This window comes from Thunnus albacares, chromosome 10 (assembly GCF_914725855.1).
Source record: "Thunnus albacares chromosome 10, fThuAlb1.1, whole genome shotgun sequence".
NCBI classification, from domain to species: Eukaryota; Metazoa; Chordata; class Actinopteri; order Scombriformes; family Scombridae; genus Thunnus; species Thunnus albacares.
The window spans coordinates 28,468,156-28,492,290 of record NC_058115.1 but is presented as its reverse complement, the minus strand read 5'-3'; the positions used below and the strand labels follow the sequence as shown (position 1 = coordinate 28,492,290).

Here is a 24,135-nt window from a genome sequence, read left to right as displayed (position 1 = left end):
GGTGCTCTAAACCTAAAGATATAACTTAATAAATGTTGTCTTAAAAGAGTTCTGTGTATTGCCAATATTAATATGTATAAATAATGAAAAACAAGCTGACAGTAGAATGTTTTGAAGGCATGTCCTTAGAAGATTACAAATATATTTGTCTGAAAAACTGTTTAGCCCTTGTGTATTAATTGATTAATGCATCTCTGCATTATGTTTTGGATTGACCTACCCATAAAATAAGATACAATACAAATTCTGTCATAGAGACAGATATTACCTCTTAGTATTAGCAGAGATGACATCAATGTGAGAGAGGATTAGGTGTGTGGCCTCTGTAGGCGGCTGAATTTCCTCAACGTTAAGGGCAAATGAAGTAGTCAAGCTGTCCGCAAGTTGTATGGAAAACCAAGTCAGTGATTAGTCATTGACACTGTCAAGTTATTTTAGGAACAATTACAAATTCTGTACAGTCCCATGGCGCTTAGCAGAAAAGTAGGTCAACTTTACTGTTTGTAAGTTGGCAGGTTAGCCAAAATCTAATAGTGGTCAGGTCCTCTCACTCCAGCACTACTTTTAAATCTCATTTTAAGACCCATGCTTTTGTGTCTCCACAATTATTAGCATGACTACATGATTGTTTTTATTATGTCATGTTACACAAATGTACCCATTTATTTCCATTTTAGTAATTTAAATGTATTTTAAATGCCACATTAGCTAATAACAGGCCCTGATTACACTGAGGAAGAGATAGTAGAGGCAGTAGTAGAGTACAGGAAGAGATGGAAACAGATGATCCGCATTGGTGGCCCCTAACAGGAACAGCCGAACGAAGGATTACACTGAAATGGATGTGCAAAGTACAAGCACAGAAAAAGTCAACCTTTTATGATTATGATGAGCATCATTTTTTAATCAGATTTCTGAGTAGCTGCACAGATTCCAGCAGTATGTTTGTGACCTCTGTGACAAAGTAATGACACTTATAAGGCTGCAAACTAACCACTCGGGTTCAAAGGGTTAATGCAAGTAACTTAGTGTAACTCAGTGTAACTTACAAGCACGTTTGAGTCTAAAATGCAACAAAAACCTTATATCTGAACGACATAAAGTGTTGATTGTCATCGTCTTTCACACTTACACTTATGAGCGTTTTCTGAACTACTGCTCATATTGGCAGGATGTCAGTTTGTCAGTGGGTTCCAAAACAACCCATGTGATAATTATATCATAAGATAATTCATGAGTATTTTCTGATCTGCCACCTCTGTGGTTCTGTTTTAAGTTTATTCAACAAAATCTGGGTAAGGTTACAGCATGGTACAGTTAACAAAAGGTCATGCATTGACCAGCTTCAAAGGGCCAATGCAATTATCTTTCCATTAGCCAACTATTGCATGGTTTCAAGTTTCCTTTTGTTGCTAAGTCCCCGTTTTAAGGAGAAAGTAATTCACCTTTTTGTTTATTCAGTGGATGGTTATCATCACCAGTTTTAATAATTTCAACTTTGTTTCAGAATGATAATGTTTTATGTTTTCTCTGTCAGTTTGGCATGACAGGCAGACTTCAATATGAGCTTTGGTGCCGCTGCTGTGGATAAGCAGCCAATCAGAGGTACCAAAGCAGTAGCAAATTCAGTAAGCACCGCCATTGCAATGACCAACGCTGCACCATAAAAATCCCAAACTATCCACATTACATTAGCCAGAAAATGTGTTTGGATAGTGTGAAATAGAAAAAGACAGTTTTCATAACCCCCACCCCCACACCGCTACTTTAGGACAATCTGTAGAGCTCGTTGTCATTTGGACTATCAATGCAGTAAAATGTAGTTCCCCTGAAAATTGCCCACAGGCGGGTAAACTGATTAAGCAGAACAACAGGTAGATTTCTGGAAAGACATGTTGCTGCTGAGTTTTTCAAATCTTTTAATGCTAACAGCACCTGTTTCCACTGGATATTTCCCGAAACCTTACTATTCAAGACAAATCAAATGTAAGCTGCAATTTGCAAACTCTACAAATTCATCAGTGTACATCAGTGCAGCGTGCACTGCTAAATGTACTGCAAAAAAGCTGATGTTATTTTAAAGTACATTACATGAGCATATAGACAATATTACTATATAGATATTTATTATATGAAAAGGGTGGCATAGTAATATGGTTTGTGTCAAATTGGACTAGTGACAGTCTGGTCACCTCCCAAAAAACAATGAACACTTATTTATGCCATGGAGAGTTACTATTTTGTCTTTTAAACAGAATATTTTCAGATTTTTAAGGGTTTTTTTTGCCTTTTTCTCACCCATATCATGAAGAAGCCATTTTGTGCGTTGTTACATTACTTATAGTGATACGCTGACATAATTTATTTGACCTTTTGTTTAAACATTTGCTACTGTAGATTTCAAGGAGAAAACAGTGGCAATCAAAATACACCAAGGTGCCCAATGAAGTTCTAAATCTAACCACATTTACAAGAATGCAGTATACTACAAATCCTCTTGCACAGCACCTCAGCTTAGGTGCTACAGCTTCACAGAGCTCAGGTCTCAAATGTTTTCACTTTGTAACCACATCAAGAAAGTTGCGTTTCCTGTTTATCTCTAAACCTACTAGTAGCACCTCAGTGACTGATGGCAGAAAGGGGGATGGTTGGGCTAAGTAACACTTAACTTTCCACACATTATAATGTAGTTGTCAGCAGATTCAGGTTTTTATTCATTTATTTCACAACTACTATAACTCCTCCTGTGGGCACCCATATATGGAGGCTGGTGTATAAACAGATAATGTATGAAAATATAGTGAAACCACTGGTAATTATATAAAATATTTCTTAAAATAGTTATTAAAATTGTTGAAAACTACTGTGCATTAATAGACACTTAAAAATATTCTCATATCTGTCTCAGGCAGATTTACTGGATGAATCTACGTCTGTTATGGAAGAACTGAATCACAGATCCTAGTGATACATGACAAGGCTCTGACTCACAAATGTAAAACCTATAATGTAAAAACTACATAAATAACACTAATATTAATAACATTAAGGGTAGTAGGCACAATGAGAAATGCTACGAGCCAAAACAGATTCCAGTCCAACACAAGAAACAAGAGAAGGCGGCATTTAATTAATAATGACACATAGAAATTACACATTAAGAATCAGCCAAAATGTCAGAACTAAAATATTGTGGGTTGGTGACATTTTCAACTTTGAGCTGCCATTTTCAACTTTTAGCTGCCTCATGTTAGTCTGTACTCTGCACTTATGGAATGCACACAACATAGCATTAAGGAAGTCTTTGAAAAGGGCGGTTGGAAGGGAGGATTTCTTTAGGTTTGGGAGATGTCTCTCTTCTAATTAACAGGACAGATGTCAATTATTTGTCTTTCAAATATTAAAATTGTCCCTGCTAACTGACAAACAATAAATTTACTACATAAAATATTCACAAAATGTACTGGCTGCAGTAGAAAGGAGGGCAATTTACATGTAGCGTCTTCCAAAACAAGGCCTTCTAGTGTAAGGTACATCAAGCCAACACTATTTTATTTTATTTTCTTTCTACATCACCATTTGATGCAAGTTGGTCGATGATCGTGACTTTCTCCTCAAGAAAATCAAATGCAAAGACATCGGCATCAGATAAAAAAAATGCATTACACCTTAAAGTAACACTGCGCTGCAAGTGATGCAAATGCAATGAGGTAAAAGGGAGAAAAATATATAGTATGAAATCTGGAGCTGTACATACAATGGAAAGGTTTGATCCTTGGACACCAGCTCCTGAATGCACAGGTAATTCCTTCTGTAAGCCAAACCAGTAGGAAGTAAACACACCACTCCATTCACAAGACTGCTCTGAAGAAAATGATCCGCTGCATTGCATACACAGGAAACCAAAGCATTTCCTGAGTGCTTATGTGTAAAGAGAGGCAAACTTTGCATCAACATGAGAGGTCAACTGGTTTGAATCCAATGACAATGGCAGTCAGATCTTTGCATAATACAGTCTGTTTTTACAAAAACCTGTGGACAGGCTTTGAAGAGCCAATTCTACAATGCCCCCAAAAAGATGTGAAATCAGCACTTATCGATATCAACTGCTGGTAAATTTACTGCTGGTCTACCAACCAGTTATAGAGAGCAACCGCAAGTTGTTTAAAGTTCAGCAAAGGCCTGTTGCACTGGCTACAGTATCAGTCCAAAGTTTGGACACATTTTCTCATTCAAGGGAATGTGGGTCCAAACTTTTGGCTGGTACTGTATGTGTAACTTTAAAATTAGTTTAGTTTGCACATAGTGCAGTAGGAAGTTACACTATATCTTGCAAAAACAATTTACACCATACAAGTTACACGTCTCCTGAGCAAGTGCAAATCATTCCTTATTAACTGTTGACATGCAAGAACAATGGTTTGGACTAATGTTACGAAAGCAGGGGAAATTTTTCTTGTAAGGGAAGCTAACACATGTTGCATGTTAGCAAGTTCACATGGGATAGCAGATATTCAGTTATCTTTTTCAATATAACAGTCTATTGTATATCTTACTTTGTCAAAGCAAGTTATAAAAAACAATCCATCAGAAGACTGACTTGTAAGTTCAATGCCAATCGACTGATCCTTTTAGCCCTATCTGATGTACTGTTTTGGCTCAGCCATGTTTTTAGTCTTGTTCGTTTCTGGGTGTTAGCCAGACCCTTAGCCAATGTTTTTGTACCTGGTCTACCCTGGATGTGGACCTGAGTAGGGTTGAGTGCCCAACTCTGTACTTTTAAGGGTGCCGGCCAAATTACATCGACACCACTGTGCACTGATTCATGTTAGAACAATCAGTGCCAAATTTCGGTACCTAGCAGGACTGAGAGTGACAGAGTTAGCACAGCCCCAAAATAAGTCCAAAACCCCAAACACACATCTACCGACTGAAATATCTCACAAGGAGGCTCCAACACTGACAGGAGCACCAACTCGTGGATATAAAGAGATGCAACAAATCCATTTTACCAGCCTGCACTGTGGCTAGCAGCTAGTTAGCATGGCTAGCAGTGTTAGCATAGCTATGCCGTGTGTAGCCCACAGACTGTATAAAAAGGTGTAGCTGTAGTTACTCTGGTTTAACAGCACCGTGCAGGGCAGGTGATGTGTTTTTGTGGTGTTTGTGTGCTCTAAAAGATGCCACAGCGTGGATGTAAAGTCACACAGCTGACAGACTGTTAGCCTAGCATGCTAATCCTACGGTCTCTCTGTAATAACAAAGAAACCAAAGAAAGGTATCGTTGGGTAACGTTAGCAAATTCCAGGTACCGGTACCAGTACCAGTTCAAATGTGAACCCTAGACATTAGTCCATGGATGTTGATTTGATAACAGTTTTCTATCTGTACTGAGGCTACTTTGAATGTTCATATTTTGAACACTTTAAGCTGTGCAAACACTTTCCTATTCCTATTATCACAGCTTTAGACAGCTTTTTTAAAAATTTAAATTTCTGTAGTTTTTGGTGGATGTTGTAATACAATGACACGTGTAGTCAGCTCTGACTTTTAAAGTGTTCTTTGGTTATTTTGCATTTTTGCAAGATAAAAATGTACTCTGTTCCAGCATTTGAATTGGAATTATTTATCTTTATTGATTTCTATTATTTGTGTTAGCCATGACTTACTAAGACTGTAATCGTGTAGAGTGTTAAATCAAACTGCTTGAATATGGACCAAAATAAGGAACTGAAAACGCAAAACAATAACTTCATGAGACCAAACGCTGGTCTTTTATGTAACAATTACAACATAATTTAATTGTAATGCTGCAGAGCCTCCAGGACCATAAAGGACTGCAAAAGTAGGATACAAAAGTTATGACCATATACTCTACAAGGTCATTTCCTTTACACACAATAGTATGAAATACTATTTTGAACAGTAAAACAATACAGGTAGCGCATCCCCCTATTCAGTGTATATACATAAATATATCAACTGAAAGAAGCGTAACAGAAAAAGGCCTGCTCTGGGCTGCAAACAATGTTGTTTGCCTTATAAATGGCTTTCTTTTTTTTGAAAATACAAATTTATTGTATTTGTATTTCTCTTTTGAAAATAATCTTCAGGGCTGAAGACCACAGACAGAGTTCACAAACACAAAACTGCTCTTAAAACATGAACGAACCACAACAGAAACTTATTACCAGCAACAAGTGTTTCTCGCAAAGTAAACTTGCTTTTAAAGTTTTGAACACAATTGCTCCCAGAATGCAGACTTTTTCCAGTGATAAAGTGTCTTTATTCACATGCTGAAGTTATCACTAACCGAAAGCTTGACCAACCAGGAACCAAAGCCCTGCTGCAGGAGGTAAGCCCTCAGCACATTCTTCGCCTCTTGGTATGGCTTCGCCATCCTCTTCAATGACAAAATAAAAATAGAAGTAATATGAATCTATGACACATCTTACAGAAAATGTTTTGAAAGCAAATGTACAACTTTCTTCACAAAATCAATTGAAGGTGTCAAACAATGTAGAGAGGTTAGGAAAAAATGGTATTGCAAAAATATAGTGCTTCTCATTTAAGGAAGGAAGAACCATTATATATAGACATCTTAGTCAGACCACACAGGAAGTTATTTTTTCTAAAATAAAAACAACTGAAAAAATTAAATGAACTATATGACTGGAGCAGATTAACCAGTGGTTGGCAAACTGGGAACTGCGAATTACACTTAATACTACATGTCAGTGTGCTGATTAATTCCAAAATAGAGTCTGTTTTTGATGAACACACAAAGTGAATGTCAGTGGATCAGTGTTGCAATGTATGTTAATGCTGTAATACAAGTGTTACTTTGATACACATTACACAGAGGTGTAGGGAGGAGCTGTTGGGATTACCTTGGCTTCTCTGTAGGAGCTTGTGGCCAGCAGATCCTGCCTCTGGGCCTCTTTGGCCACCAACTTGAAGCGGTGCAGCATTGCTGCTTTACACAGACGGCTTGCCAGAGCAGGACCACTCTTAAAGGGAGACCTACAATGACAGTGTAAAGAAATAGCTAGTGATAAGCAGAAAAGTAAATTTAAGTTATCTATTGCCTACAGAGCTGACTGACAAAGAAACTTGCCACGCCACTTCAACTTAGCTTGACAAAAATCTTATAAAGCTAAATAACTGGACTGTAATTTTTTGTAGGTATAGTAGGCTATACGTATTTCAACATTTTTATGACCTCCTCAGTACTACATGAGTATGGCCTACTAACAGCATAAGCCCGTACTGTAGTGACTGGATACATGGCACTTAGTTATAGCTAATTAGCAGCAAGATGCCTTCTTCTCCACGGATGACTACCACAAACTTCTACAGAACATTGCAGCGCTGGAAACCAAAATTCACCAGTTAGAAGTGAACGTGGAAGTGAATGGATTACGTGGGAATGACACCACTTTACCATGGACTGAGAAGAGTGGACAAGAGCATGCCAACACATGGCTAATAACCACCAACAAGATTACCATGAAACAGGAGGGCTGCGTATGGATAATATATCTACGAGTGGTAGTCCTCCCTGGAACTCTCTTGGCGCAAAGCCTAAGAGGACCAGTAACAGGCAGAGCCCAGTGCCCTAATTATCATTCAGGCACAGTGTCTCTTTAACGCCTGTTCTTAGTAGGTCACAGCCTTGGACAGCTGCGAAAGGGAGAACAAACCTCCCCAACAACCAAGTGTGCAACTGGACAACAGATTTGCTCCACTGTTGCAGGACCCTGGATCTCCGTATGATGACCCGAATAACCTCTCATCTCTGTAATAACAACGTAGGTGTTACTTTGTTATTAGGCCATCATCCAGTTGGTGTGCTGAATGATTGAGACCGATATGCTGCCCTCTACCACACAATCAGTGTGGTAGAGGGCAAGAGATTGAGAGAGCTAGTCCGGTACCTCAAGCCCGAGTATGTCATGCCATTGAGAGCTACTGTGACTAAAGACACTGAAAACACTTTGAGGTGAAGAAGGATGAGCTAAATGTTAAGCTAACCATGGCAGACAGGCTAGTTCTGACCCCTGACTGCTGGACAGCTCTCATAAATGAAAGCTACATCACAACTTTTCTCAAAAATTAACCAGTTAGTTACCAGTTCATGGGTGTCTCTCTCCAGAGAGCAAAATTAACTGAAACTGACATCCCTAATGTTTATGTCCATTTATTTTAAATAAATGCTACCCAATTATAGAGACAGAACACAACGTGTCATACTCTGAAAACCATACCCACCGGAGGGGAAAAACAATAGTCGCCATAATATACAACTGAAATGCTAACAAAATGCCTGTAGCTAGCTAAAAACGTTTGATTTCAGCATGTAAAGGATTATTTTAGTACCCTATGTCTATCAGAGAGGAAAAGGTAGCTTATAGCATATGCTGAAACCTGTTACATTAAGGTACAATACATTCAAGGGCTGACATCACGTCTACAGTAGAGACAACACAACTGTATAGGAAACTGCACTACATTCAACAGTCTGGCTTGACACTTTTTATAGCTGATATGGCAACTTCAGTTTGTAAACATAGTCACATAGTCAGGGAAATTACACGCACAGACATGCAATCATTTCCCATTCAGGCTCTTTTTGCAGTCAGCATTTCAGCTGAATGCAGGTTAGCTAGTTAAACAGCTGCTCTGTTTTGACTTTCAACCTGCCTTTTCTCTGTGACTAGCAACATGTCCAGGTATACTGTATGTGTCATTTTTTTACAGAGGTTTTTGAGCTGCAGGCTGTTCATGCAGCACAGTTCGGGTCTGTCTGTTCCACCATACAGCTCTGTATCCACTTTTGTCTTCTTAAAAGGCTCCGTTTTTTGGTTCAGCTGCTTATAAAGACTTAGTTCTGGGTAGCTGCCACCACACAGCATCTTTTAGGCATCTTTCTATTGTTTGCTTACAGACAGAAGTGACAAGGAAGCACCTTTCAATTTGTCAATTGAGAGCAATGAATTATTTTCCCCTCTGGGGTGGGCGGGACTTAATCGCACTCTGTCTCTATTGCTGGCTAACTAGCAATCTCAAACAATCAAACAATTTTAGAATGGAAAAAAACATGTGAAAACAAACTAGTTGCCCGCAAGTGTCTGATAAAGAAGCTTCATGCGTTTTTTTGTTTGTTTGTTTTTTAACATACAGTATGACACCATACTCTTGACATGCCATATAGCCATCCTTACTCCTCTATGGTCCTTCCCTCCAGACCATCCACAACCTCTAGGGAGCTGTCTCCTTCACTCCAGTTGATGCCATAGGTCAAATGACCACCGCTAGCACTGTTGGTAGCCACAGAAGGCACCAAGCTGATGTGGGGCCTCATCATGCAGTAGAACATGGGCAGCTGGGAGGTGATCCCCTCCACGCGTTGGCTAACAGAGATCTCCATGCCACGAATATCACTGCAACCTGAGTCACCTGGAAGATTTAATTAAAAGCATAGAACAGGTAACAGACAAATAATTTACTATCATGATTTTCCATTGTCAATTACACCTTGATAGACATCCCCTATCTCTGAAATAAATACCACAGATTATCCAATTAAGTTAATATTGATACTGTGTCAGAGAGGTGCTGATTCATCCCATTTCACCCCAAAATGATCTCTTGCAAGTGCATGGATAGAGGTCACACCTTCATCTGGCTATGGGTGGCTATACTACATGTATACTGTACATACAGCTTAAAAAACAGGCAGTTTGGTAGGAAAATGACTTTGACTAGTTAATGTTTATGTACAAGGTTGTGGACTCAAATCTTATATACCGTTTTTTTTTTTTTCATTTTCAAAATGCACGGTTTTCAAATTAGTTAAAAAGTTTTTTAAAAAATATACAGCATCCATTTTGACGGCAAAATATTATTTTTTCTGCCCTCACTATAAGCAACCATCACAATTAAGTGAAAGAGTTCAGTGAACCAGTAAAAACAAATTCCCTATGCAGGAAAAAGCCTGATAATCCTATTCTGTGGAGCATGATTTGACTTGTTGACTTGCCTATGAGGATGCTTTGGACGTAGACGGGCTCGATGAAATGGCTGAGCAAGGCTCCCTGGTAGCCCAAAACTTGCCACTGGGTAATTTTGTCTGTGGTGGACATGCTAACCACCTTGGAAGCAGAGTGCTCAAAGGCTGATGAGAAAACTGAGAACACCTTGAAAAGAAGCAAATCAGTTTGTGGTAATGAAGCAATAATACAGTTAACATGTGCAATGCGACTTACATTATGAAGACTCCATAATGTGTTTAGAAATATGTAGCATACTTCGACTTGCATATACCATAAAAGCAACATTAAAAATCCCCTATGAGAGAAAGTAACAGAGCAATACCTTGCCCTCCACTGATAGGTGTAGGCTGATCTCGTTGTTGACTTGCCATGCTGATATGGAGAGCGGGTTCAGGCGCCTGAGAATAGAGCAGGGAGATAAGGAAAAGAATTTGAAATATTTGAATTCATAGAAATATGATTCATGCTACTTTACAAGTTGTTTCCGGTTTTTTCAGGTTGTTTCACTCAGCAATGCTTCTATTACAAAATAGGGTTTATAACCAATTGTGCTATGACCATTCCCTTACTCAAGACCTAAAAAACTATCCCATAATTTAAAAGATTTCTCCAAGACCTTGTGAGAACAGCAGTACGATCATCCTAGGATCCTCCTGAATCAGAGAATCAAACACTCACAGCTTGGAGGGGATTTGAGCAGCGCCCTTTGGCAGCTGGTTCACATAGAGGTGGAAGGTGATGCCACTCTTCAGGCTGAGGAGGCCACTCATGCTGTTCTGCTGGAAGATCGACTTCTCCGTCAGATTGGCTGTTTTGCTGAAGAACATCAGCAGGTGCCGGTACAGGAACCTGACAACATCATGAGAATGGCTCATCATGATCTTACATCTGGAATAGTGCATGTTTGTGGTAAAAGTGTCCGGAGGTGAAAACCTTTGCTGTAGAGGAAAAATGGTAATTGATTCTTGAATAATCCGGTGAAACAATCTATACTTCAGCTGAAGAGTTGCGAGTTGAATGTGCACTATTTTCAAAATAGTAAAATGTATGGCTTCTAAACAGGAAATATTCCTAAAATATTTGTGAAATTAAAGTATGACATTGTTGAGGTTAGCTCTCAATTTTAAACCTACTGTATTAAAACCAGATTAAATATAAACCACTATTTTACCCTATCAACACTTGCATGATACCAGTGCTGAACAGAAACCTGTTAAATTTAAGCGGCTGTGTTAAATTATTGCATGTTTTCTTAATTTAAAACATACCAGTTTCTATAAATGAGAGCAATATAAATTTTTAATGCTGATATATAAAAACACAAATACAAGATGGCGGAGGCAGCTGGCAGCTCTGAGTAAATCTTGAATAAAACCAGAGATCTACATGGCTGTCGATGGCAAAACTATTGTGGAAGATAACTTTATTGGACTGGATTGAGCGTTCCAAGAAAGCTCTTTTTGAACTCTGCCCAAGCTCCACTGAAAGCTTTGTATCACATAAAGGGCCACAAAAAAATGTAAATAACGTTAAGAGTTGTTTGAAATTACTTAATGAGGCTGGTGAAAACATCCCTCGTGTCATGTCTCATTATTTAGATGAATTTCAGCCAGTGACTTTCAACAGCCTTGACATTTATTGCCTGCTCGGGAAAACTGAACATTTCTACCATGAAACAGGTTATGTTTGTGCAGACAAATGTCTGCAAGGATCTCCATGTAGTAACAGCGGATAGAAACTAACACTTGTGAGTGACTGAGCAGTTTGAGTGGTGTGCCCATTCCCCGGTGAGCGAGGAGGCCCTGAGCCAGGGTATAGAGAGTGTAATGAAGGCGTCTGAAGCCTCGGTCCTGGAGCAACCTGGTTTAGGTGGAGCGAGTGCACCCTTTCCCCAGGTCAGAGAGGAGGCCCCGCGCTGAGGTGTGAAAAGTGTAACGCAGGCGCTTGGAGATTCGGTCCTGCCCACCGGTGCAGCAGAGAGAGCATGCAGAGCGGAATAACGGCGCAGCAGTGTCACCTGTGCAGAGCTGTGTAGTAAAGGAGGGCCGCCATCTAAAACATGTCACTGGAAATGCTACTATACGGTCCAAACCCCGTCTGAATCCTCCCAAGGAGAAGAAGACAAGAAGCATTGTTGGAACCAGCGCTGGGGGAAACATACGACTTATGAAGAAATGTGAAAACACTTATTGCCGCAAGGAATGTGTGTGTGCCTGAGGCATCTGCTGCACTGTAGATATGATGGTGATTCAGGACTATTAGTTGTGTCATATAACTCGCATGGCTTGCATCTAGGTCAGAGCTCTGAGAACAAAGCAGGATGCGTTCTTATTGACAAGCTCCTAAGTAATTCTGATATACCACTTGATGCTATTCTGTGTGGCAACATTAACTGCAAGAACCAAACCCAGAATAGTGATCTAAATACAATGTATGATAAAATTGTGAACTGTCTAAATAATTGCAGTAAATCATTTTGTCAAACAGAGCTAAACAGCATAATTTCAGGCCAGGATGGAATGAGTGTGTCTGAATGTGTCTGCATTCAGAATTTTGCTCGAGCTCCCAAGATGGACAAGTGCAAGTCATGTTTGTAATATTCCAACCTTTCAAGCTGTGTTGAGGAATTTTATGTACAAATTTATGTGTCATTTCTTTGATTAAAAAGATGTAATCATAATGGCCTTAACTGAGCCTACACGAAGTGACACAAGGTACTCCTCTTATTTTTGGGAACACTAGAACAAATGTCTGTCTCTGTTTTAATCAATGTGGACTATTGAACTGCAATGATTATCTCTCTTTGTTGTTGTCCTTGTATTGTATTTTATCATTTTTATACTGATATGGACCTATATGTCTGAAATAAAGTTAAATTAACTTACAAAAGCTATACATCCTTTCAGAAAACAACAACAGGACAACTGATCCAGGATATTGTCACTGTTATGTTCAAAAATAACTTTACAATGAATGTTTGTGGCTTAATGTGAAATAAACTTGAATGTACTTGTATTCACAGCTTGTTAACAATGACAATCAGATTTGACAAGACATACATTATCTCATGATCTCACAGCATCAGGGACTGCTTCATGAACCTGCAGGAAATGTACCCACATTAAGAGTTGTGCTCAGACACATTTGTGTCTACATTATATGTAGTTATGTAGTCTATGTACAGTATATGTGTGCGTGTACACATATACTGTACCAGTGTACCCCACTGGCAACAGGAACATATTCAGAAAACATGTCATTTATGTAACCACATCTAACAATTTTGTAATTGTTTAGTCTTGCGGTTTGGGGCCCTTCGGGGGGTCATGATATACAGTATTTTCACTGTTCAGTACAATACTTGCATCACAGGCTAATGAGGAGGCAATGACTCATTTCTAGGCAAAACATAACAGATTTACACACATGGTTGTGTTTGCAACTAACCTCATAAGTGATCTCCTTGCAGTTACCACTGCATGCGAGTCATGCACAATGCGTCCGCTCATCGATGCGCTCTCTTTGGTATTGAAATTCCCGGTGCCGAGAGCGACCACTTCACATCCGCCGGCTAAAAAACAGAAAAGACAGGTAAATACTGTCCAGTATCTGTACTTACCTGAAGATTGTTTGTATGCATTTTAGTTTTTGTTGTTATAGTATTGTTAAGTAGCAGCGTGATAATTATTTCCTGAGCAGACCAAATGGAATCAGCAACACAGCTCTGTAATGTGAGTCAGTAGCCCCTTTTACACAGCCCGTTCAAGGCGGGAATACTGCGCCTGTAATCCGCCTCACTGTTCTGTTTGGCCCGTATTCAGACCAAATCAGAGGGTGCAGCGTACAGCTGCAGGGTTGAGTAGCTGTGTGGGTGTGTTTGTGCTTTAGAAGCCAACTGCTGTAAAACAATCAGGAAATAACAACGTTTATTGATCTGATTCACCAGCTTCCTCACTAGCAGCGATCACCCTCTAGCTCACTCGACCACAGCTGCTCTCTCTCTCTTTCTCTCTCGTCTTTTTAAAATGAGTCGGGAAGCCGACAGAAAAGTCTAACTTTACTTTTAACGTTATCAAACGAAGAGAAATGTCCTCCCCTTGGATCCTCTTTACGGCTATAATGCGGGTTCTCTGTATAAAAGAGGCTACTGAAAACATCAGCAACACTACTGAATAATTATATAAATACTATATAGGAACAGTATCGAGCAGCAATATTTTGACTTTTTTAGAAATCATGTTGTTGTTGTTAACATGTTTGGGAACACTGGACAGCCTACAATCCATATTCTGCTCTATCATTACCATATTTCCAACATATCATGAAACTTATGACTTATAAAGCCTTATCTGTGTTTTTCCTGTGTTTTATTTTTTCAGAGACTTCTTGAAGAGATGACCTTGGAGGAGCACAGGCAGCTCACCAGTGAACTGCTTCAGAGGCACCCAGGATTCATTTTTGATGCCTTGATGATGCATCAGTGCAGGTATGGTGTCCCACCGTTTGCTGGAATGCCTACGGACCGGGAGAGGAAACGTGGTGGCCAGTACCCTGCAGATTGTGTAATAATAATACCGCACTTCTCCCAGTACTGTCTTGAAAATGCTTTTTATGCATTCACAGGCTCACATGCCATTCACATGGCTCTGTAGGCCAGGGAAACCGACTTGTCGTCCCCAGTTGCTGTGTTTGGAGGATCAGGGACAAGTTCCCTTGTCCTCCAAAGACATCGCACTGGTTTCACACCTGGCCTCTGAGTTTCCCTCCAGGTCCTCTGGAACGTCCACACAGTATCTCAGGTACTCACACACTTGCCTGTTCATCATCAAGACATCAAAACATCTCATATTTATTTGTTACATTTATGATATTTTATTTATTTTATACTTGTTCTATACACTTCCTATATTTATATATTTTTCTGGATAATTATTAAACTTTTTGTTTATATATTCACATTTGTTCAATTTAAATGTCAGATGTGCTGTGATAACTGCAATGAAAAACATTAATATATACTTATACAATGGCAGTACTTCCCTGCAGTCAGTATATTGTCATTACCACTTCCACCATTAACTTATATTGTCATTATTTATATATCATAAAGCAAGATAAAACAGTATTGAAGTTGGAATACCACTGATCCTCAGAACAGGGCACAGTAGAACATGTTATGGATTCATTTTCATTGCCACTTCAGGTTATGTGAACTGTAATTCACTAGTTTGAACCACAAAATAAAAATATAAAAAAAACAACACTAAGAATAATGACATTTGTAAATAAAAGTATCTTTTATTTAACAGAAACATTTTTGGACATCCTTTTCAATCTGGACAATAAAAGGATAACATAAACATGCAGCTTTTACTGTTCAAACACAAACATTTTGACAGCTTATTCTGCGTTCTTCAGAGTTGATTCTGATAAAGACAGAATCATCTATCAAATCATTAGTCTGTTTGAACAGACTAATACTGTAGAGCAGCAGCTGCAGGGAAAACTGCTTCTGTGGAAGACAGTACCATTACCATTACGTGGCGGCGTTTCTTTTCAGGGAAACTAATGTACTGCTAATAAACATTGTACATCATCTAGGTTTTGAACCATTACCAGAGGGGCAAAATAAATATACATTACACTCTTACCTGTCCAGCAGTAAACAGGAAACTTCGGCGTCAGTCTGCAAACAGTTCTCTCATCAGGGATTTCCATCTGGGTTTATCCTCGTTTTATGCCGTCGCTTGTCCCGATTTCGTTTCGCTTCTTCGTGTTTTCGTTTCTTTGACGACGACAATTCACGCTCCTGTGATTTTCTAAATAAGTATGATCCTCCATTTATCAGATTTTGGTTTCAAAAACTTCTCACGATACAAAATGTTTGGTTCGCTCTTCTTCTTCGTTTTAAAACCGGTGCATTTCCGGTAGTCGCCCACTGAATCTAAAACGCGTAAGGCTTTCACTGGAGCCAGTGTTAGGTTTGTCCGTTCTGCGCTACTGTAGAAACATGGCGATGCAACATGGCGGCCACCGTGGAGGGGGACCCGCTCTCATGTAGATATAAAAGGCTTATTTCTAAGGTAAACACAACAATTATCATTTTCAGCTGACTAGACACTAATTAAAATATACTTATAAATAATCTATTCCAATTTTTACCAAGTCTGTTCTTTTAGATGTTACTAAATATTACACACTGGACCTTTAAGCCAGGATTTTAAAGTTTCTATAGGTTGGGAAAGATCTGACAGTGAGGGACAAACTGTTCCACAGTCTGGGAGCAACAAGGGAAAAAAACTTGGGTCACCTTCAGATTTTGACTGAGAACGTGTAACAAAGAGGATTAACAGATCAGAGGATCTGAGGGTTCTTGATGTAGAATATGGACGGAGGAGACAATAGATGCAGTCTGGTGCCAATCCATGCACAGCTTTAAAAAGAAAGAATCTTATATCTGTATTTAAGTCGGTATTTGACTGGTAACCAGTGAAGGGAGGCCAGTAAAGAGGAGATGTGGTCTCTTTTCTTGATACCAGGGAAGACCGAGCGACTGAATTTAAGTTGGCAGAAAGATGGAAATGAGTTTTTGTATCATAAATCTCAGTCATCTGATAATGAAAATATCAGCTTAAAAGGAAAGGATGATAAAAGTCAAATGAAACTACAAGTTGTACAAACAACCTTTTACTAACCAACCTTCAGAACACGTCATCCCAGAGCTTTTTTTTTTTTCCTTTGTGAGAGCTCACTTACAAGTCTGAACGATGAATGCCGCCGTGGTGCCCGCGCAGACAGAGAACTCTGGGTGGCTGTTCATCAGTTTAGTGAGCTGATCCCTGACGGCCTGTGGAAACTGAAGGTTGGCGGAATTCTTCCTTTCTGAAAATCAACAAGAATATAAAAGAGATAAAAATGCAACTGGGCATTATTTGATCTCAGGTAAATCCACTGTTACATTAAACAGGGATGCAAACTCATCAGGGGGACGAAGATGCGAACCCCCCAAGGGTGGTGTGGAGCATAATCTTTAAACAACAGCTTTAAAATGTGGATTTAAAGTCGATTTTAGAAAGAGGATATAGGGAAAAGCTCATCCTAGAATTAATGTAATCTTACTGCGACAAAAGTAATGTAAGGGAGACATCAGTCTAGACAGTGCAGAGCCGGGTCAAGAATTGTATTGAAGTGCATTGTATCCACTATACAATAAAGAAAAAAAACACAATATGCACAACAACTGACAAATCAAATGGAAAACACAGTTTATGTTATATTTTGGTGGAAAGCAAAAAAAATCTCGACTGAAATTCATTTCAAGCCGCAGCCAAGTCATATTGCCCATCTGCTACATGACTTGACGCCTGCTAGACAAATAACACTGTAAAATAATGAGATCTCAGCATTACTCCACACACACACAACCATGTCCTCTGATGCAGCCGTCAAGTTTAAATACTCTCGATCAACAGTGTTTTGATGGAGGAAGTTGATTTTGTCGTTTCAATGCCATTTTCAATCTATGACATGAAACTGATACTTTCTCTGTTTTGCAAAGCTTATGTCAGTTTTTACTCTTTCGAATAATCAAACCATCTACATAACTTTTCATTACACATATTTTTATTTTATTATTAATTATCATTATACATGTAAGATTAAGGGAAGATAACACACCTGAAAGTGCTATATTTGTTCCAACTTTTTTCATGAGTTTGCAATAATTTCATGATTAAAAAAAAAAAATCAAGGTTATAATACAGAAATATATTGTATGTGAGTTTATATTAATAAGTTTCATTCTAATAGAAGAACAAGATTTATTTGGGGGGCCTTCTGGTACAGAGAGAAAAGAATGATTAATCAATTATCAGTTGATTGCTGTTAATAATTAAACTGATTAAAAATACATGAACTGATAATGCAGAAGACAAGGGACGTGCAGTGTAACTGTCACAAAATGTTGTGTAGATTCGCTGCGCTGCACAGTGGAGCCTCTTACTCTTTACTGAGACCGAGTTACAGGTGTGTAGTCACCGCTTAAGGGCCACACAAACTCTTGTGACAATTTATGCTAACGCTAAACTAGCAGGTTTACACCCGGTATGGACAGCTCTAAGTACAGGTGTAAATGCACCCAAGACGCATTCAGGACGGAGATCCGATCGCTCAGACCACATTCGGAGGTGGTCTGGGCCGCATGTGGCCACACTCTTTTAGTAGTGTAAACGCAATACGTCCTGGACCACACTGAAGGACCACCTACTCAACCGACGTCCTCTATTTTCCAGCAGACTAGGCACAGGACCCTCCAACTAAAGCTGTTCAACTTGTTTGATAACAGGATAAACAAATTGTTTTGTTTTTCATATGAATTAAAAACGTAAGCCACCTCCCATTTTTCTCGTTCCCCTGACCGGTTTCCCTCTTCAAACTGACAATTAGAATTGAAATTAAACCATTAATTTTTCACTTGTCTGTCTAAAAAAATATTTCAGCAGCTAAACGTTGCTGGACAGTTTCCTCTGTCCTGTCAAGTTGATAACGACACTTTTTAGTTTTGCTGCGCTGCTCGACATCATGAGCTCAGGATTTATCAGGAGGATGACTGCTTTACTCCAAACAGTTTCACTGTATGAACCTGGACTTTGTGTGTAACAGATAACCTACTGCATGTGTAGAGGAATACAGAACATTAATAAACATCAGATCCTGACCGACCATGTCAGCGTGTCTGAGATTTAAATAATCAATGAAGTTACAGTGTCTCTGAATGGAGAGACACAGCTGCTGGGAGATCGCTGCATAACTCTCTCTCTATCTGTCTCTCTCGACGTGGAACATTTATACACATCCTGAACATTTATCAAGTTGAACACAGCTTTGGACGAATAACGAACGAATTTGGTCTTTGAAAACGGAAACGATGTCTCTGTTTCTTTGCATATAGAGCGGGGAAGTGAGATCCACATGTTAATGCCAGGTGTAAACAGACATACTTAAAGCTGTCCACTTGTGATCAGATCACCCGAGACACATGTTAATACCGGGTGTAAACAGGGCCATTGTCTTTTAATAATAATAATAAAGAGCGATGCTCTGTGTTTAGATATTCCGCACTGGTCTGTGTCACACGCATGCATGCTGTAAATAATCCCACTGGCTTATGAGTGTGAACGTCTGCAAAACACAACATCTGATTGAATGTTTTACACCATCGAAGACCACAAACCAGGGAGATTCTCTCTCTATCAAATCTAAATTCTTAAACTATATGAACATACTTATACTTTAGGGTGCACTGTACTGCCAACTCACAAAGAGGACAGAGAGTTGTAATGAAACTCATTATTACCATGAATAGATCTATAAGGATGGACTTCTGAGATGGAGGGTTCCTCTTTTACTGGCAGGGGCGGAGGAACATCTAAGAAAAAGAACAGAAGAATTAAGTTTTTAACAGTAATTGCTGGCCCTTCCCATTAATCAACCTCTACCTGCCTGTAACTGCTGTAAGGGGAGCCTGTAGCTTCTTTATTACGTATTATGGGCCGGGCTTGTGTCTATTTAAAGTTTTATTGTAATTATATTAATCATATTCTTTAAAAAAAGGCACAAAGTCATTTAACTCTCAGCTCACTTACTCATTTCATGATTCTAGTGCAAACAATGTCAATGCCTTATAGCTAGAAACCTCTTTTATCAACAGATTCCCCTTTATCGTAACTGATAAACAACACCATGCGTGGGATTTCGTGACACCTCCAGGGTAGGGGGTTCCCCACGTGACAGTGACAGGTATCATCAACAGCATTTGTGCAAAAAGAGAAACCAATTTGGTAAATGAGGGTAACCTTTACCACCACGAGAGGAATCATCAAAGTCTGCTACAGAAACAGTTTATTCATAGACTAACCTGACGCCCCAGGAAGAACAGACTTCAGACTTTCCAAGGTGGGTAGCAGGTCCTGCAGAGCAAGCTCCGCTGCTTTTAGCCGGGCCTCCTTTTTGGTTATTCCCATGCCAGTCTTGTACTCAACCCCATCAATGACCACACAAAAGGCAAAATAAAGCCCTAGTATGTTGCCTGAGTAAATGACAACAAGAGTAAAGAAATTAAAAGCAACTAAATCCTCAGCTACAGCAGTGGATGGTAAAAGTCAGCCATTATGGGAAGTGAACAGTTTTTGGGATTGAGGAATCATGTGAAGAGCCAAGTGTCTGGTTTTCATCCTAAGCAAACAGTATTGATGCTGATTTAACTAACTAGGACCTTCATGCAAAGATGGGAGCAGTAGTCAGGGAAATCAGTAAATGTCCTACATGGTTAGAATGAAAACAGACTATTTTGAATTGCGTGATGGCAACTGTGGCCAGTGGGAGTGGTGTTAGAGGTACTTTGCTGATACATGACGATCTGTTGTGTTATACTGTACATTAGAGGGAAGAACGGGTACGCATGGACAATTTTTCATATTTAAAAAATTTAACTGAAAATTAAAATCAGTTACCATTTTGATAACTGATATATCTTTGAAGTCATATTCCAAGCAAAAATACCAAACATTACCTAGTTCCAGCTTCTCAATTGGGAGGATTTGTTGCTTTTCTTGTCTGTCTTATATGATAGTAAATTGAATACCGCTGGGTTTTTTGGTGTGTCATCCAGAAAAAAAACAAGCAATCTAAATCTATTACATTTTATAGACAAAATAATCAAACAACTAATTGATTAAGTAATTAATAGCCAGATTATTCAATGATGATTGCCTCTTGCAGACCTAAAAAAAAATCTGCAGTAACGGGCTGTGCGTCTGGCTGTGCATGCAAGCTGCTTGTTATGTGGCAGCAAGGGTGGGGAAACCCCAGCATGAGGGAGCAGGTATGATACTGAATCTCAGCTGATAAACAACAGCAGTTGGGGGGTATGTGTGACTAACTTTAATTTAGTCTTTTTATAGCTTCTCAGTGTTGGCAGACAGTGCAACCCCATTTCTGTTTGGATTCAGCCACAACAAGTTGTGTAAAATATGTTAATGATATTGATGGTACACACGGTATTTTGATTACAGAGCTGCCGATTAAAGTTGGCATAAGCGCCACGGCCTGTTCTGTGTGCCTAGACATGTTGAACTTTACCTGTGGTCACTGTCTCCTTCATTTCCAGGTGGAACTGCAAAACCTGGGCGAGCTGATGGAGCAAGGACACAGCATTCGTCTCGCCGCGCTTGTATCTGTCAATCAGCATTTTGGTTGTGGCTTTTGGCTTGTCAGGAGCACCTTAGTTGGTGAAATACAAAAAAAAAAAAACACAGAAAGGGAAGATCACAAGTTTACACCAATCTAGATTTTCCTACTTGACTATAATAAAATGTTAACTGCCCTGCGACAGAAACGTCACAGGGGATGAATGATGTCTAGAAGTTGCCGGGTAAGTTATTGAATGAATTATCACTGGTGATAGATACTGCTGATAGAGTCCTGTGACATTCAAGCCAATCACATTCTGAAACTCACCAGATTTGAATGTGCTTTTCACTTGTTGGTCAAAGACATCTTTGCCAGGACCAGGCAGGGTGGACGGAGGTTCACATGATTTAGTCAGTCCTGACGACGATGCAGGCAAATTCTTCATGAGAATTTGTGCAAAACAGGCTCCTCTGGAACCACGAAACGACACACCAGATGGCAACATCCAGAAAGCTTTTTCAGTCGTTGAGAACAGGAAAACACTATACTGTACTCAAAGTTTGACCTGAAAAGCAGTAAGGTAACCACACCTCAAATTTCATAATACTGACAATCACACACGTTAGCTCCTCGAAGTGTTCAAGGGTATCTGGTGACTAACTTAGTGGTTAGTCCAAGTGTAATTTACCTATAATTCAAAACTGTGGTTGCAGTAATTAAGTTACCGCTACTTTGACAAGTTATTACCTCCCTTTACTTGCACACAGTTGTCTAGCTTGCTGTTAGTGGTGTTACTATTTCATATCTGATAAAAATAGTACCAATAGAAATATTCTTAGAAACAGGTTATTTGTAACCAGGGTTCAAAATTAACTGTTTTGTCCACTGGCCGAATGGCTAATGAAAAGTTCAGCCTTTCAACAGATTACCATTGTTTTGGGTTTTTTTTTTCTTTTTGCTAGTGAGTGAAGAAAACCTACTAGATACTGCATATTTTACCAGAATTTGCCTAGTGGCTGTTGCTAATTTCGTGCCCTGTTTGAAACCCTGTAAATAATTACAATTTTAGATTTACAAGATTTTTTTCCTTGTCATCAAGTGAACTTACTTTAAGTAAGTAACATTTAGTAAGTATTTTATTTGTAACTTATAGTGCTTATCATAGACATACGTCAAAAAGTCCTTAACAAGGTATATTGTACACATACAAAAAGAAAGAAAATATAGCAGATGAAGTGACCACCCAAGATACACAATTAAAAAGTGCAAAACTAAAACACACAATACACAATAAAAATACACAACGAAAAACAAAACGCTGATACAGTGTAACTTATAACTTGGTGGTTGACAGAACGATGTGTCTTTAGCTGCTTTTTTAATTAATTAGTTTAAAATAACTTAACGCTACTAGTTAGCATTAACGTTACTTTACCATTCAGGGAAACTGGTTGTTAATGTTAACTTGTTAACAGTGCCTTAAACTTCACGTCAATGCTAACCTAGTAACTAAGAGCTAACTTAGGCAACACCTCTATCCGTCCCGTTAATTAGCTGCAGGCCACTAACCCTTTACTTTGGAAACGCACGTGAACTAACGTCATACCTCGTGCAGTCAGCTAACGCTAAACATTTGACAGAATTTCCAAACTCACCACGCCTTCAAAGCGCTACCTGTCCTAATTCACAGTGTGTATTTAAAGTATGTAAAACCTTCAATTCGACAACAACACAACACATTTTTAAATAGTTTGATTTTTGAAAGATGCTCGAGCCCGCTCTCACCGGTCTAGAAGGCTTTTGAACGTTAACGCGTCAGACGTGAGTCCGTTGGTTGTACGTTTGATTGACGGCGACCACAGATCGTTTGTATAACGCGACGATCTACACTGTTTGGAAAATTGTCGATGCTGTGCTGTGCGATTTTGTTGTAGTGACAAGTTGAAACCACAATCGCCTTCCAGAAAATGCCTCTCCATTACAAAAAGCTGTATTATCACTAGGATTTTTTCCTGAGCATCATTTTAAGTCATTTTCAGGATACCCTCTGTTGAATTAGCTTTAGTCATTCAGAGTAGTCCACCACTTTGGCCCTGACCATTGTCTGCATATAAACAAATACTTATAAAAACAAATACTGAACTGCCGTGAAATTTTGTACAGACATACATAGTTCCCTGAGGATGAAGTCTAATGACTGGCGATCCCCATCTTTCATCTAGTACCACCATCTAATCAATATTTCATTTTGCCCAATATCTTGGTTTATGATTACATATTTGCAAAACATCCCAGCACCACCAGCTTTACTTTGTGTCTAATGCTATTTAGCAGTCTTAGCTGGCAGCTAGCAGTCTATTCAGCTTTCAGCAATCACTCACAATTTCTTCTGAAATTGCATTTTGTAGTCTAATGATGTCATATATAATATATCAGTCAGAGGAACAAAACAAGTACTTTTACTTTGATACTTTAAGTACATTTTGCTGTTTGCTGAACTTATGTACTTTTACTTAAGTAGGATTTTTCATGCAGGACTTTTACTTGTAATGGAGTATTTTTACATTACTGTATTGGTATTGGATCTGAGTACCACCTCCACCGCTGCTAACATGCTAATAGCCACTGTTAAAGTAGCATTGTCATTGTGAAAAACAAGAAGTAAGTAATGACCTTATGTAATGATGAGTGCTGAACATATGCAGTATATCCGGATAGGCTGGTAGCTTGAAAAGACAGTATCATGCTATCTCAAAACAACCAATCTTTGTAAAGAGGTGTGTCTTGCTGTAAAGCATAAGTTGTTAATGGATGGGTAACTAGAGAGAGAGAAGGTAATCTCAGGTAACGCTCTCTCCAAATGTTATGTATGTTATACTTAAATTGCATC

The 24,135-nt window shown here is 39.0% G+C and overlaps 1 protein-coding gene across 2 annotated transcripts; it reads right to left on the bottom strand.

The window, feature by feature from the left end:
• Window positions 1–5,747: 5,747 nt before the first annotated feature.
• adad1 (adenosine deaminase domain containing 1 (testis-specific)) lies at window positions 5,748–23,133 on the bottom strand. Of its 2 annotated transcripts, none has more exons than XM_044364010.1 (13): window positions 23,031–23,133; window positions 21,573–21,810; window positions 21,195–21,335; window positions 19,972–20,142; window positions 19,411–19,482; window positions 16,812–16,937; window positions 13,503–13,626; window positions 10,734–10,904; window positions 10,378–10,453; window positions 10,043–10,199; window positions 9,225–9,459; window positions 6,891–7,023; window positions 5,748–6,403 (listed from the first exon to the last, which is right to left on the bottom strand). In XM_044364010.1, exons 2-13 carry the CDS (start codon window positions 21,748–21,750, stop codon window positions 6,290–6,292), a joined length of 1,698 nt encoding a protein of 565 aa, XP_044219945.1. In that variant the 5' UTR covers window positions 21,751–21,810; window positions 23,031–23,133; the 3' UTR covers window positions 5,748–6,289. The 2 variants fall into 2 exon arrangements, with proteins under 2 accessions (XP_044219945.1, XP_044219946.1); XM_044364011.1 differs by lacking the exon at window positions 23,031–23,133 and adding an exon at window positions 22,901–23,020.
• Between the last annotated feature and the right edge of the window lie 1,002 nt (window positions 23,134–24,135).